General features: G+C 47.4%; 1 protein-coding gene and 1 pseudogene across 6 annotated transcripts in view; both read left to right on the top strand.

Annotated features, from left to right (window-relative positions):
• The window catches only part of DNAAF9 (dynein axonemal assembly factor 9), a 164,623-nt gene that overhangs the window by 111,017 nt on the left and 40,229 nt on the right, over positions 1 to 13,377 (top strand). For all 6 annotated transcript variants that reach the window (XM_050745657.1, XM_050745655.1, XM_050745654.1 and 3 more), the window contains 6 exons: positions 468 to 614; positions 1,694 to 1,782; positions 4,031 to 4,132; positions 4,403 to 4,520; positions 8,476 to 8,564; positions 10,787 to 10,945. In XM_050745657.1, coding sequence (XP_050601614.1) covers positions 468 to 614; positions 1,694 to 1,782; positions 4,031 to 4,132; positions 4,403 to 4,520; positions 8,476 to 8,564; positions 10,787 to 10,945 — 704 coding nt within the window. The remainder of the gene's footprint in view (positions 1 to 467; positions 615 to 1,693; positions 1,783 to 4,030; positions 4,133 to 4,402; positions 4,521 to 8,475; positions 8,565 to 10,786; positions 10,946 to 13,377) is intronic.
• On the top strand, positions 1,795 to 3,625 carry LOC126929417 (NEDD8-conjugating enzyme UBE2F-like; annotated as a pseudogene).

Here is a 13,377-nt window from a genome sequence, read left to right as displayed (position 1 = left end):
TCCAGATTAGGAGTGGTGGCTCACTCCTGTAATCCCAACACTTGGGGAGGCCAAGGTGGGAGGATCACTTGAGACCAGGAGTTTGAGACCAGCCTGGGCAACATAGAAAGCCCCTGTCTCTGCAGAAAGTTTAAAGAAAAGTAGCCAGGCATGGTGGCATGTGTCTGTAGTCTCAGCTACTTGAGGGGCTGAGGCAGAAGAATTGCTTGAGCCCAGGAGTTTGAGGCTGCAGTGAGCCATCACACTCTAGCCTGGGTGACATAGCAAGACCCTGTCTCAAAAAAAAAAAAAAAAAATCCTTTTATTTCCTGTATCTCCTATAAGTAAAGCACATCTATACCAAACCCCAGTGAGCTACATAATGTGACAATAGTTGTACCGAAATTGATTCTGTGTGTTCTGGCAGTAGTTGTGAGTGCTATAATTGCGCAGATGCCCTTGCTGATGCTCCCTCCTTTTCGCTTTAGGATTCCACCAGTACTGTTGCTGCTCTTCTCATAGACTTCAAAAGCTCATTGCTTCCTCACCTCCCAGTTCATTTCCATGGATCAAGCAGTTTTCTGATGATTGCCCTTTTCCCCAAATCGAAGATATACCAAGCATTTTACTCAGAGGTAACATCAGTCATTATTCAGCAAAACTACTACTACTTTTTTTCCCCCTAGCAATATAAATGGTAAGGCAGCGTCTTGGGGCTAACAGTGAAGTGATGAGAGGCAGAGTTACGAGGGCTGGCTGGTGTGCGGTGACTGCTTCTAATCCCTTCAGGTTCTGGAATGGTGCTGTTGGCAGGGAGAGGTGAGAGCCTAAAGAAACTGAACAAGAGGGTTTTTAGGCTTTAAGAAAAATCTACTTTGTCCTCTTTAAATCCTAATTAGGGTTATCTCTTATTTAGCTACTTTATTGAATTGTTGGGCCCTACCTACTGAATTAGTGTTCTCTTTGCCACCCTATACTCTCCTTCCCCATGGGTCACAGTCCCTCTTGCGAATGGTACCACCTGGCAGGCTGCACATTATAGGTGCTCAGCACAGATTGCATAGATGAGGGAGTTTACAAGAATGATACGACCCACTTAGAGACCAAGCAATAGCCAAAGCCAAACTGATGGCTAACCTCATGACTAGTGGGAATTCTTGGAAAGGTGTGGTTACAGCAGCTTGTGATGGGACAGTGTTCCTCCCTCAGGTCAGATTCGCAGACCATAGAGGATGCAAGAGTTGACCTTGGCTGTAGAATAGCTTCTCAGCCCAGTCTGTGTCTCCCAGCTTTGCTGGACCTTTTTACCTCCTTGGGCTTATCCTTTCAATCTGGGAAAGTAAAGATAGCCCTTTAGATTCTCTTCAGCCATCCCTCTGCCTCTAGGCAGGAGTTACTTGAACCACTCCTGTCCGTATCCCTAGAGGAGAACATGCCTCTGCTGCGAGGACAGTGTTACCCGACCCCTTTCTCCATGCTTCCTGACCTCTCAAGGAGCAGAATCCCTGGGGGAGTAACCCAGAAAGACATTCTGGTTTTTAAAAGTACAGAACAAAATTGCTTCAGGCCTCTATTTTTGAAGCAAACTTGTTTGTTATAGTCATTTTCTCTGCAGTGACAGTCTAGATTTTCAACAACCATCAAATCCCCATGTGGGTTCCATATCCTGTTGTTGGGTTTAAAGTGTTCTTTGCTCAAATTCTGTTTTGTTTAGGTCTTCTCCCTCTGGCAACAGCAGGATAACTCAGGGCTCTCTTTAAAAGTGATCCAGGAAGATGGATTATCTGTGGAACAAAAGAGATTGTAAGTGGCTGCTTCAATATTTGTGCTTGCTTCCCTAGGCTTTGTGGGCGTGCTTTCTCTGCAAGATGCCTCGCATTATGTAACACAGGGGTCTTGGCTTCTGAAAGGGTCAACACAGACATTTCAATGCTGCCAACTTGCAGGTAGCCAGTGCCCTTGGGAGAATAGAAGGCAAGAGAGGGCCACGTGCAGTGCCTCACACTTGTTATCCCAACACTTTGGGAGGCTGAGGCAGAAGGATGAATTGAGCACAAGAGTTCCAGACCAGCCTGCCTGGGCAACATAGTGAAACCCCATCCCTACAAAAACTTAAAAATTAGCTGGGTATAGTGGCGCATGCCTGTAGTTTCAGCTACTCAGGAGGCTGGGGTGGAAGGGTTACTTGAGAACAGGAGTTAAAAGTTGCAGTGAGCCATGACCGTGCCATTGCACTTCAGCCTGAGTGATGGATCAAGACCCTTTCTCAAAAAAAAAAAAAAAAAAAAAAAAGGTCCCCACTGCCAGGAGCCAGTGTATCTATGAGGGGCCGCCTCTCATAGCCCTGACCCGGGCCAGGCATGGTGTTGGGCGCTGAGCCAGTCTCACCTGTCTCCGGGAGCCCAGGGTCTTACTCTGTCACCCAGGGTAGAGTGCAGTGGTGCGGTCCTGGCTCACTGCAGCCTCAACCTCCCAGGCTCGGGTGATCCTCCCACTTAGCAATTGGGACTACAGAGGTTGCAGAACTTGAAGCTAATTTACCTTGTACATGTAAAGTGCATTTTCCTGATCCAAACAAGCTTCACTGTTTTCAGCTAACAGTAACTCCAGATGAGGGTTACTACCAGGGTGGAAAATTTCAGTTTGAAGTGCCCGATGCGTACAACATGATGCCTCCCAAAATGAAATGCCTGACCAAGATCTGGCACCTCAACATCACAGAGATAGGGGAAATATGTCTGAGTTTACTGAGAGAACATTCAATTGACGGCACAGCTGGGCTCCCAAGAGAACATTAAAGGATGTCGTTTGGGGATTAAACTCTTTGTTTACTGATCTTTTGAATTTTGATGATCCACTGAATATTGAAGTTGCAGAACATCATTTGCAGGACAAGGAGGACTTCCAGAATAAAGTGGACAACTACATCAAGCATTATGCCAGATGATAAAAGGGGGTGATTGCAGGCCCATGGACTGTGTTACAGTTTGTCTCTAATGTGAAATTGCAAGAGGTAGCCCCGCCTCCCATCCTCACGCTCCCTCTCAGTCCCCTGGATTGCCCCAGTCCTGTGACCATGTTGCCCTGAAGAAGACCATCTTCATGACTGCTCATTGTATATGGAGAATTCAACATAATACATCAAGGGCTTCTTTAAAAAAAAAAAAAAGAAAAAGGTCGGGCACAGTGGTTCAAGCCTGTAATCGCAGGACTTTGGGAGGCCGAGGTGGTGGATCACCTGAGGTCGGGAGTTCAAGACCAGCCTGGCCAACAAGGTGATACCTCATCTCTTCTAAAAATACAAAAACTAGCCGGTCGTGGTGGTATGCATCTGTAATCTCAGCTGCTCGGGAGGCTGAGGCTGGAGAATCTCTGGAACCTGGGAGGCAGAGGTTGCAGTGAGCCAAGATTGTGCCACTGCATTCCAGCCTGGGTAACAGAGTGAGACTCTGTCTCAAAAAAAGAAAAAAAAGAAGAGAAGTGAAACCACCAAGAATCAGAAACTCATGGTATTATCAAGGGATTTCAGGCCAGCCTTTCTATGTGGACGTACCCATCATCATGCACTAACACCTCATTTTGTTTAAGTCTGAAATGGGTGTTTTGGAAGAGTTGACTCTGTCACTGGACTCTGGCTTGAAAACATCAGAACTGGCCGGGCGCGGTGGCTCAAGCCTGTAATCCCAGCACTTTGGGAGGCCGAGACGGGTGGATCACGAGGTCAGAAGATCGAGACTATCCTGGCTAACATGGTGAAACCCCGTCTCTACTAAAAATACAAAAAACTAGCCGGGCGTGGTGGCGGGCGCCTGTAGTCTCAGCTACTTGGGAGGCTGAGGCGGGAGAATGGCGTGAACCCGGGAGGCGGAGCTTGCAGTGAGCCGAGATCACGCCACTGCACTCCAGCCTGGGAGACACAGCGAGACTCCGTCTCAAAAAAAAAAAAAAAAAAAAAAAAAAAAAAAAAAAAAAAAAACATCAGAACCAGTTTTGTAAAGTGTATGTGCTAAAGGAAGATGGACTTCTAATCTGTGAGCTTTTGTTATTCCAGGCACTCCAGTGCACAGAAGCTCTTCAGTGCCCTGAGCCAGCCTGCTGGGGAGAAACGGAGTTCCCTAAAGTTACTCTCAGCCAAACTCCCAGAGCTGGACTGGTAAGCTCTGGTTCTGTTTATAGATGTTTAATATTCTGGCTTTTGAAATGTCAGAAACCTCAATGTTGGTCCTTTTAGCTCCTTTTTCTTGTAATTTCTTAGAGATCACTGTAAAGTTTCGCAGAAACACACTGTACACAGTTTTATTCTCTAGAGAGAATCTCTCCAAGGTTTATTTTTCAACAATTAAGTAAAAACTTTTTCATGTGAGTAGGCACCTTCAGGAAAGGCTAGGATGGTAACATAATAGCATTGTTTTTGTGTTTTTAGGTTTCTCCAGCATTTCGCCATCAGCAGCATTAGCCAGGAGCCTGTGATGAGGACCCATCTTCCTGTCCTGCTGCAGCAAGCTGAAATCAACCCTACTCACAGAGTAGAAAATGACAAGGTAGAGGAGCTCACTAGATATGTTGGGAATTCACAGGAAGATAATCTTGAGAGCCTGCCCCTGGATCTTTTGTGTCAGTTAACAACAAGAACTCAGATGGAGTCCCTGTTACAGGACTCTCCACTCCACTTCCTTGGATCCTGAAATGTAATGATACACATGCAACCTGCTGTGTACAATGTCTGTGTCAGGTGTCTACATTCACCCTGGCCAAGCCTCATGACAGTGACAAAACCCTGGCATCTTGCCGTGCCCTCCCCTGGCCTCTCAAGAACATTTAAACTCCTACTCAGTGCTTTCATGCTATCAGCTCTTCCTGATTGTGACAGGAACTTACCTGGCAGTGGTTGACACATTGTGCTTAATACAGGGAAGGGCACCCATGTTATTCAGGCCTTGCTGGAATCAGCAGAGTAAAGTGATACTTTATAAACACTATCTTCCCCAGAGTGGAGGTTTTTTTGTTTGTTTGTTTTGGTTTTTTGTTGTTGTTGTTGCCCAGGGTGGAGTGCACTGGTGTGATCTTGGCTCACTGCAGCCTCCGCCTCCTGGGCTCAAGTGATTCTCCTGCCTCAGACTCCTGAGTAGCTGGGATCACAGGCATGCATCACCACGCCTGGCTAATTTTTGTATTTTTGGTAGAGACAGGGTTTCACCATGTTGACCAGGCTGGTCTCAAACTCCTGACCTCAGGTAATCAGCCCACCCCAGCCTCCCAAGTGCTGGGATTACAGGTATGAGCCACTGTGCCTGGCCCCCAGAGTGGATTTTAATCTACTCCTGCCTCACGCTTTCCTCCTCTTGACCCCCTCCCACCGTTCCTTCAGAACCATAAGTCTCTCTTTTTTTTTTTGAGACAGAATCTCACTCTCACTCTGTTGGCCAGGCGGGAGTGCAGTGGCGTGATCTTGGCTCACTGCACCCTCCAACTCCTGGGTTCAAGGGATTCTCCTGCCTCAGCATCCCGAGTAGCCAGGATTACAGGCACGCGCCTCCACGCCCGGCTAACTTTTTGTATTTTTAGTAGAGACGGGGTTTCACCATGTTAGCCAGGATGGTCTTTTTTTCTTTTTCTTTTTTTTTTTTTTTTTGAGTCTTGCTCTGTCACCTAGGCTGGAGTGCAATGGCGCGATCTGCAACCTTCACCACCTGGGTTTAAGCAATTCTCCTGCATCGGCTTCTCAAGTAGCTGGAACTTCAGGTACCTGCCACCACGCCCTGTTAATTTTTTGTATTTTTAATAGAGATGGGGTTTCACCATGTTGGCCAGGATGGTCTCAAACTCCTGACCTCAAGTGACCCACCTGCCTCGGCCTCCCAAAGTGCTGGGATTACAGGCATGAGCCACCATGCCCAGCCTTTTTTTTTTTTTTTTTTTTTTTGAAATGGAGTCTCGCTCTGTTGCCCAGGCTGAAGTCCAGTGGCCCGATCTCGGCTCACTGCAACCTCTGCCTCCCAGGTTCAAGTCATTCTCCAGCCTCAGCCTCCCCAGTAGCTGGGATTATAGGCATGTGCCACCAAGCCCAGCTAATTTTTGTATTTTTAGTAGAGTCAGAGTTTTACCATGTTGCCAGGCTGGTCTGGATCTCCTTACTTCAAGTGATCTGCCCGCCTCAGCCTCCCAAAGTGCTGGGTTTACAGACGTGAGCTACCGCGCGCAGCCCAGAACCATAAGTCTTAATAGGCTCAAAGAGGGCATTTATTTCCATGCGAGTCTAGAAGATACTCAGCTGCAAAAGGAAATAAAAGCACTAAGCAATGAGAAACGTCATTTTTTCCCTAAGGCAAGAGTGTAAAGCATCTGAAAATACCTACTTGTTATGTTTTATTCAAAGGTGCAATATTTATTTATATTTTATTCAAAGGTGCTTGGCCGGGCAGGATGGCTCATACCTGTAATCCCAGCACTTTGGGAGGTTGAGGCAGGTGGATCATCTAAGGTCAGGAGTTCAAGACCAGCCTGACCAACAAGGTGAAACCCCGTCTCTACTAAAAATACAAAAATTAGCCAGGCGTGGTGGCAGGTGCCTGTAGTCCCAGCTCCTTGGGAGGCCAAGACAGGAGAGTTGCATGAACCCAGGAAGCAGAGGTTGTAGTAAGCTGAGATCGCACCACTGCACTCCAGCCTGGGCAATGGAGCGAGACTCCATCTGAAAAAAAAAAATGGTGCTTTTGGACTGGCCTTAAAGTAAAAGCATGTCTGGCTTTACGTACATGTGCTGTGATTTGAGGGGCTGAGACCTGGGCACTGAGGAATAGGAACGAAGACGGGGAAAGCTGGATGGGAGGAGGATAAACATGGAGTACTGCCTGAGGGGTAGAAAGGGGTACGGTGTGGAGGCCCTGGTCAGAGGGAACAAGAGACAGCTTCTGGGTCCTACAAAAGAAGAGGGATTCACGGCCATCTTCTCTGTGCTGATGTGGGTAGCTCAAGTGATGAGTGCTTCCAGGCTTAGCTTTAGCATATTTGTGACTGGGCCTGTCCCAGTGAGTCTTGTGTATTGTGAAATAAAACTTACAGGCTGGGCATGGTGGCTCACGCCTGTAATCCCAGCACTTTGGGAGGCCAAGGCGGGTGGATCACAAGGTCAAGAGATCGAGACCATCCTGGCCAACATGGTGAAACCCCGTCTGTACTAAAAATACAAAAAATTAGCTGCGCATGGTGGTCGGCACCTGTAGTTCCAGCTACTCAGGAGGCTGAGGCAGGAGAATCACTTGAACCCGGGAGGCGGAGGTTGCAGTGAGCCAAAATTGCACACTGCACTCCAGCCTGACAGCAGAGGGAGACTCCGTCTCAAAAAAAAGAAAAAAAACTTACAGAGGCACTTGCCATGCCAAGTCATTTACATAGACCTCCCTCGGTGATTACATGATTCCTGTCCTCACCTGCCTGATGCCTCCTTTTTCAGTGAATTTCTTAAGTTGCTTTGGAATATCTACCTGAAAGGGGACCTGTTTTCCCGTGGGTGTATAATAAAGTTAGGACAGTTCAGCCTGGCCACTCTTCTCCTCTTCTAGAATCACAAGTGCTTCACACACACAGTGAGTTAAGACTTAGCCCTGGTCGGCCAGACGCGGCGGCTCACGCCTGTAAGTCCAGCACTTTGGGAGGCGAAGGTCAGTGGATCACCCGAGGTCAGGAGTTTGAGACCAGTCTGGCCAACATGGTGAAACCCCGTCTCTACTAAAAATACAAAAATGAGCCAGGTGTGGTGGCACATGCCTGTAATCCCAGCTACTTGGGAGGCTGAGGCAGAAGAATCTCTTGAACCCAGGAGGTGGAGGTTGTAGTAAGCTGAGATCACACCACGGCACTTCAGCCTGGGCAACAGAGTGAGACTGCATCTCAAAAAAAAAAAACGAAAAACAAAAAAAACTTAGCCCTGCTTAGCCCTGACCAAATTTGACTTAGAGGGCACAGGCAACCAGGCAGAAGCATCCCCAGCACCACTCTCCTGTCCTCTGCCCTAGTTTACCACACCAGTGTAGCCTGGGGCATTTTTGTCCCAGACCTCCTTTCTGCCCAGTGTTTTCCTAAGAAATGTTACTACTGGGAAAAAAGTCATAATATGCCTGAATGTCTGCTTTACAGAAGAGATGTGGTCTCAAGCAGGTAGGTCCTTTAATACATTGTATTTTAACTAATCTATTCACAATCTGCTCTAATTAGTGTTACTACTCTAGTAAAAATTAGACTAGTAACACTACATTTTATATGGTATTTGCTACGTGCCAAGCACTGTTCTAAACACTTTGCTTATGTTAACCCAGTTAATCCTCACACCCACTTTATAATGTAGGTTCTGTCATTGGCCAAAGGTCACAGAGTTAGTGAGAGGTCATACTGAGGTTCAGACCCACAATGCTTGGCACCAGAAGTCAGTTCTCTTAACCTCTTCTTACACAATGCAATGCAGTTGAATTGCAAACCCATGACTTTTTCTTCATGTAGGTAATTATCAGCATTGTAACCGGCCTCCCAGGCTGTCACGCTAGCGAGCTCTGTGCTTTTCTGGTCACTCTGCATAAAGAATATGGCAGGTTAGTATGGCTGCTGCCTTTGCTGTGGGGAAAGGGATTCTAACTTGGGCCTGCCTAGGCATTGGAAAACCTTAGACATGTGCTGGCCTTGGTGGGACTGGTATCAGCACGGTAGTCAGCCATTCATTTAATGCTCTACTGAGCACTTCCTGTATGCCAGGCACTGGTCTGAGTATGAGACAATACATCGATGAACAAACAGACAAGAAAATCTCTGCCCTTAATGGAGCTTACATTCTAGTTTGGGAAGACAGACAGATAAGGAAAAGTATATTAACTTGTGAAAAGTTCTATGAAGAAAATGAAGCAGGGAAGGGGCCGGGTTCTGTGGCTCACACCTGTAATTCCAGCATTTTGGGAGGCAAAAGTGGGTGGATCGCCTGAGCCCAGGAATTTGAGACCAGCCTTGGCAACATGGTGAAACCTACAAAAATTAGCCGAATTTGGTGGCATGCATCTATAGTCCCAGCTACTCAGGAGGCTAAGGTGGGAGAATCACTTGAACCCAGGAGGGCGAGGCTGCAGTGAGATGAGATTGTGCCACTGCATCCCAGCCTGGGCAACAGAGTGAGACTCTGATTAAAAAACAAAACAACAGAAAATAGAGCAGAGAAGGTTATAGGAAGTGCAGGGCTGGAAGTGGGGTTCCAGTTTTCTGTTTTGTTTTTGGAGATAGGGTCTCTCTCTGTCACCCAAACTTGGGTACAATGGCACAATCATAGTTCGCTGTAGCCTCAAACTCCTGGGTTCAAATTATCCTCCCACCTAACCCTCCCAAGTAGGCAGGACTACAGGTGTGCACCATCACACCCAACTAATTTTTAAAAAATTTTTTGGAGATGGGGTTTTGCTGTGTTGTCCAGGCTGGTCTCAAACTCCTGAGCTCAAGTGATCCTCCCACCTCATTCTACAAAGTAGCTGAGATTACAGGCACATTCTACTGTGTGCCTTAGATTCCAGTTTGAAATTGGGTGGTCTGGGAAAACTTCACTAAGGAGGTGACATTTGAGCAAAGACTTTAAGGAATAAAACATGTGGCTACTGGGGGAGAGCATTGTAGCAGCAGGTCAAGCAAGTGCAGAGGCCTGGGAGTGATCAGCAGGGAAATTCAGGGTCATAAAAACTTAGGAGCTGGTGGATGTGGTGATCCTTCCATGAGCACAAGGAGACTGCCTGAGTTCAGATGCAGCTGGAACAGGTTGGCCCAGGTGAAATCAGGAAAATCATTCATCCTTCACTTCCACCTGGCTGTCAGATTACTAAACAACATTTGCTGATTGAACCAGGTGTTTAATATCTAGTCAGCCTACCCCAAAGTAAGGCATCCTGCAGGAGGCCATAAAGAAATTTAGAAGCCTGAAATTGCATAGAGTCAGCAGTTTAGGATGGGATATTATGGGGAATGGGGAGGCAAATTATAGAGTGATGTTCAGGAAATATGGGACCTCATTTATTAAGTACTAAATGTCTAACGAGTTCCTCGTGTCTAGTGTTTTTGTTCTATAAACATTCTGAATTATTCACCCTGCCCATTTCTTTTTTTTTTTTTTTTTTTTTGAGATGGAGTTTCACTCTTGTTGCCCAGGCTGGAGTGCAAGTGGTGTGATCTTGGCTCACTGCAGCACCCGCCTCCTGGGTTCAAGCGATTCTCCTGCCTCAGCCTCCCAAGTAGCTGGGATTACAAGCATGCGCCACTACACCCTGCCCATTTTGTATTTTTAGTAGAGATAGGGTTTCTCCAAGACCAGTTGATCAGGCTGGTCTTGAACTCCCGACTTCAGGTGATCCGCCCGCCTCGGCCTCCCAAAGTGCTGGGATTACAGGCATGAGCCACCATGCCCGGCCAGCCCTGCCCATTTCTTATTCTTAGCAAGAGACTAACTGAAGCCATCTTTTGCATGGTCCTTCAGAAAGTGACTGCCTGGTCAGAAGGAGTCTTTCTTACCTCTGATGTCTGTTGGTCAAGTACTTACCTGACCATTTTCCCTGTGGCAAGGGGTTTCCTATCAAAAGCCCCAGTGACAGTGGTTTCAGGATAGTGGGCTTCCAACCCATCCAGTGCCCTCTGCCTTTTTTCTGTGAGGCCAGGATGGCTTTCTCCTGAATGGATTCACTGGGCAGAATGGCTTTAGGAGTCATGGTCACATTTGAATCCATGGCTGAACATATGGGGCCAGGTCATCAGGTGGCCCCCATTCTGAGGTTACATTTTCCCTTTCCAGATGGATGGTGTATCGCCAAATCATGGACAGTTCTGAATGTTTTCATGCTGCGCACTTCCAGAGATACCTTTCCAATGCCCTGGAGGCCCAGCAGAACCGCTCTGCCCGCCAGTCAGCCTACATCCGCAAGAAGACCAGACTGCTGGTGGTGTTACAAGGGTGAGCATTGGAAGTCTCCTGGGAACGGTCAAATCAGGGTGATGACCTTGCCATTACTCTTATTTTATGTGTAACAAACCTGAAGCACAGAACAGACTCCACATGCGTGAACAGTGTCTGCACTACAGGGAAACCTTAAGTGAGCAATGACCCTATGGCCTATAGGCTAATATAGCTTGCACACAAGTTTTAAGTTTGGATTTAACATCATCGTATCCCTACAAGGTGGGGATTTAGGGAACCTGGCAAGATTCACTGGTAATTCTTGGAACAGTAGTGGTCCCTAAGTCTTCCTTCATCATCTAAATAAGGGAGCTGCTTCTGTTTCAGTTCTCCCTCTTGTGGAATTGCAGAGATGACCCTCATACTCTGCAGGCTCCAGCCTCACCATGACATGGATGGCTGGCCCAGGAGAGTTTACTGGGACTTTGAGTGAGGTGTGGGAATATTCATGTTGGGTAAGAAGCTCCCCTTTCATGGCTGTGTGCAGAACTGTAATTATAGGCTGACTAGCTCATGAAGTCTCTGTAAGCATGATTATTGTGAGTTGCAACATGGGAGGGCAGGTTTGACAGAGCTTGTACCACTGCTCCAGGGGACCCTTGCTAAAAGGAGGTTCTCTTGACCTGTTCTAAGGCCTTTCAAGGAGGAGCCCTTCACAGACCCATTACCACCCCCGGCCCAGAGGGGAATGCGCAGTCAGGAAAACAGGAGCCGTGCTTTTCACTAGTGTCATTATGGTTGGTAATAAAGAAGCTTTTGGCAGTTCCTGCAAAGTGCTTTTGTGCTATGTTAGTGTTTGCAATTGGCTAGTTGTTTCCAGTAAAGAATGGGTCCCAATCCGAAGCCCATTTTCGTGTCCTGGCTGTGATAATGGAAATTGGAGGAAAGCTAGGAGGGTGGTACTGAGGAAGGAGACAGGTGGGACAGTGTACCCCAGCAGGCCAGCTTTCCCTTTCAAGCGTCATTCTCACACCTTGCCTCCAGCTTCCCTTCTATCAGCCCTTTTGTCCTGCTTGTGGGCTGAGGTCCTAGAAACCAGAGGAAGAGTCTGGGGTTGAAACCACTTGTTTTCTTTTGGTTTTCCATTGTTTCTATTCGTCAAAGGAATGGGTTGGCCCATCTACTTCACCTCCTGCTCCCACCAGTTGAGAGTCACTGAGGGTGTGGAGCTGCAGATGAATTCAGCAGCTTGACAATGTGTAGTTGAGGTCATTTCCATCTTCTGTCTCTTCAGAGAGCATCACTGACTTCTTGTCTCTGACTTTACAAGTCTGCAAAAGTGTCAGCTTTCCTGGCTGCTTCTAAACTACAGTGTTAGTGTGACCAGCCCACTCTTATACTGCAAACCCAGCCTTTGCCCCATCACAGCCCCAGGATATGGGGACCTCTAGTCAGTTTCCTAGAGGACTCCAGTCAGAATACCAGCTAAATGCTGTGGCTCTTCACTAAGACACTTTTCTTACCAGCTGGGCCCATGTAGCACCCTCCTTTATAGCATGTCCATTGTCTTGGGACTGGGCCTTCATGCCCATTATTTAGGTTGTTGGTGATGGGAGATCCTAGATGCTTCTCATATTAAGAATTGTATTCCTTGAATATGGCTTTATTTGCTTTCTTTCTTTTTTTTTTCCTTTTTTTTTTTTTTTGAAATGGAGTCTTGCTCTGTCACCCAGGCTGGAGTGCAGTGGCTCAATCTCAGCTCACTGCAACCTCCACCTCCCAAGTTCAAGCAATACTCCCACCTCAGCCTCCCAAGTAGCTGGAATTACAGGCACACGCCACCACACCCGGCTAATTTTTGTATTTTTTAGTAGAGATCGGATTTCACTATGTTGGCCAGGCTGGTCTCGAACTCCTGACCTCAGGTGATCCATCCGCCTCAGCCTCCCAAAGTGCTGGGATTACAGGCGTGAGCCACCGCTCCTGGCCTTTTTTTTTTTTTTGAGTTGGAGTCGTCCAGGCTGGAGCTCTGGAGTCGTCCAGCTCTGTCGTCCAGGCTGGAGTGCAATGGCACAATCTTGGCTCACTGCAACCCCCGCCTCCCGGGTTCAAGCAGTTCTCGTGCCTCAACCTCCCAAGTGGCTGGGATTACAGGCACTCACCACCACACCTGGCTAATTTTTGTATTTTTAGTAGAGATGGGGTTTCACCATCTTGGTTAGGCTGGTCTTGAACTCCTGACCTCACGTGTTCCACCTCCCTTGGCCTCCCAGAGTGCTGGGATTATAGGTGTGAGCCACCATGCCCAGTTTCTGGCCTTTGTTTTTAGAGATGGGTCTCCCTATGTTGCCCAGGCTGGTCTTGAACTCTTGAACTCAAGCAATCTTTGCACCTCAGCCTCCCAAAGTGTTGAGATTATGGGTGTGAGCCACCAAGCCCGGCCTGGCTTTATTTTCATTTATAGCATTATTTGGGGAAACTTGTAATAT

Source organism: Macaca thibetana, chromosome 10 (genome assembly GCF_024542745.1).
Source record: "Macaca thibetana thibetana isolate TM-01 chromosome 10, ASM2454274v1, whole genome shotgun sequence".
In the NCBI taxonomy this organism is placed as follows: Eukaryota; Metazoa; Chordata; class Mammalia; order Primates; family Cercopithecidae; genus Macaca; species Macaca thibetana.
Note: the sequence above shows the minus strand (reverse complement) of the source record. Positions and strands in the feature narration are given on the sequence as shown.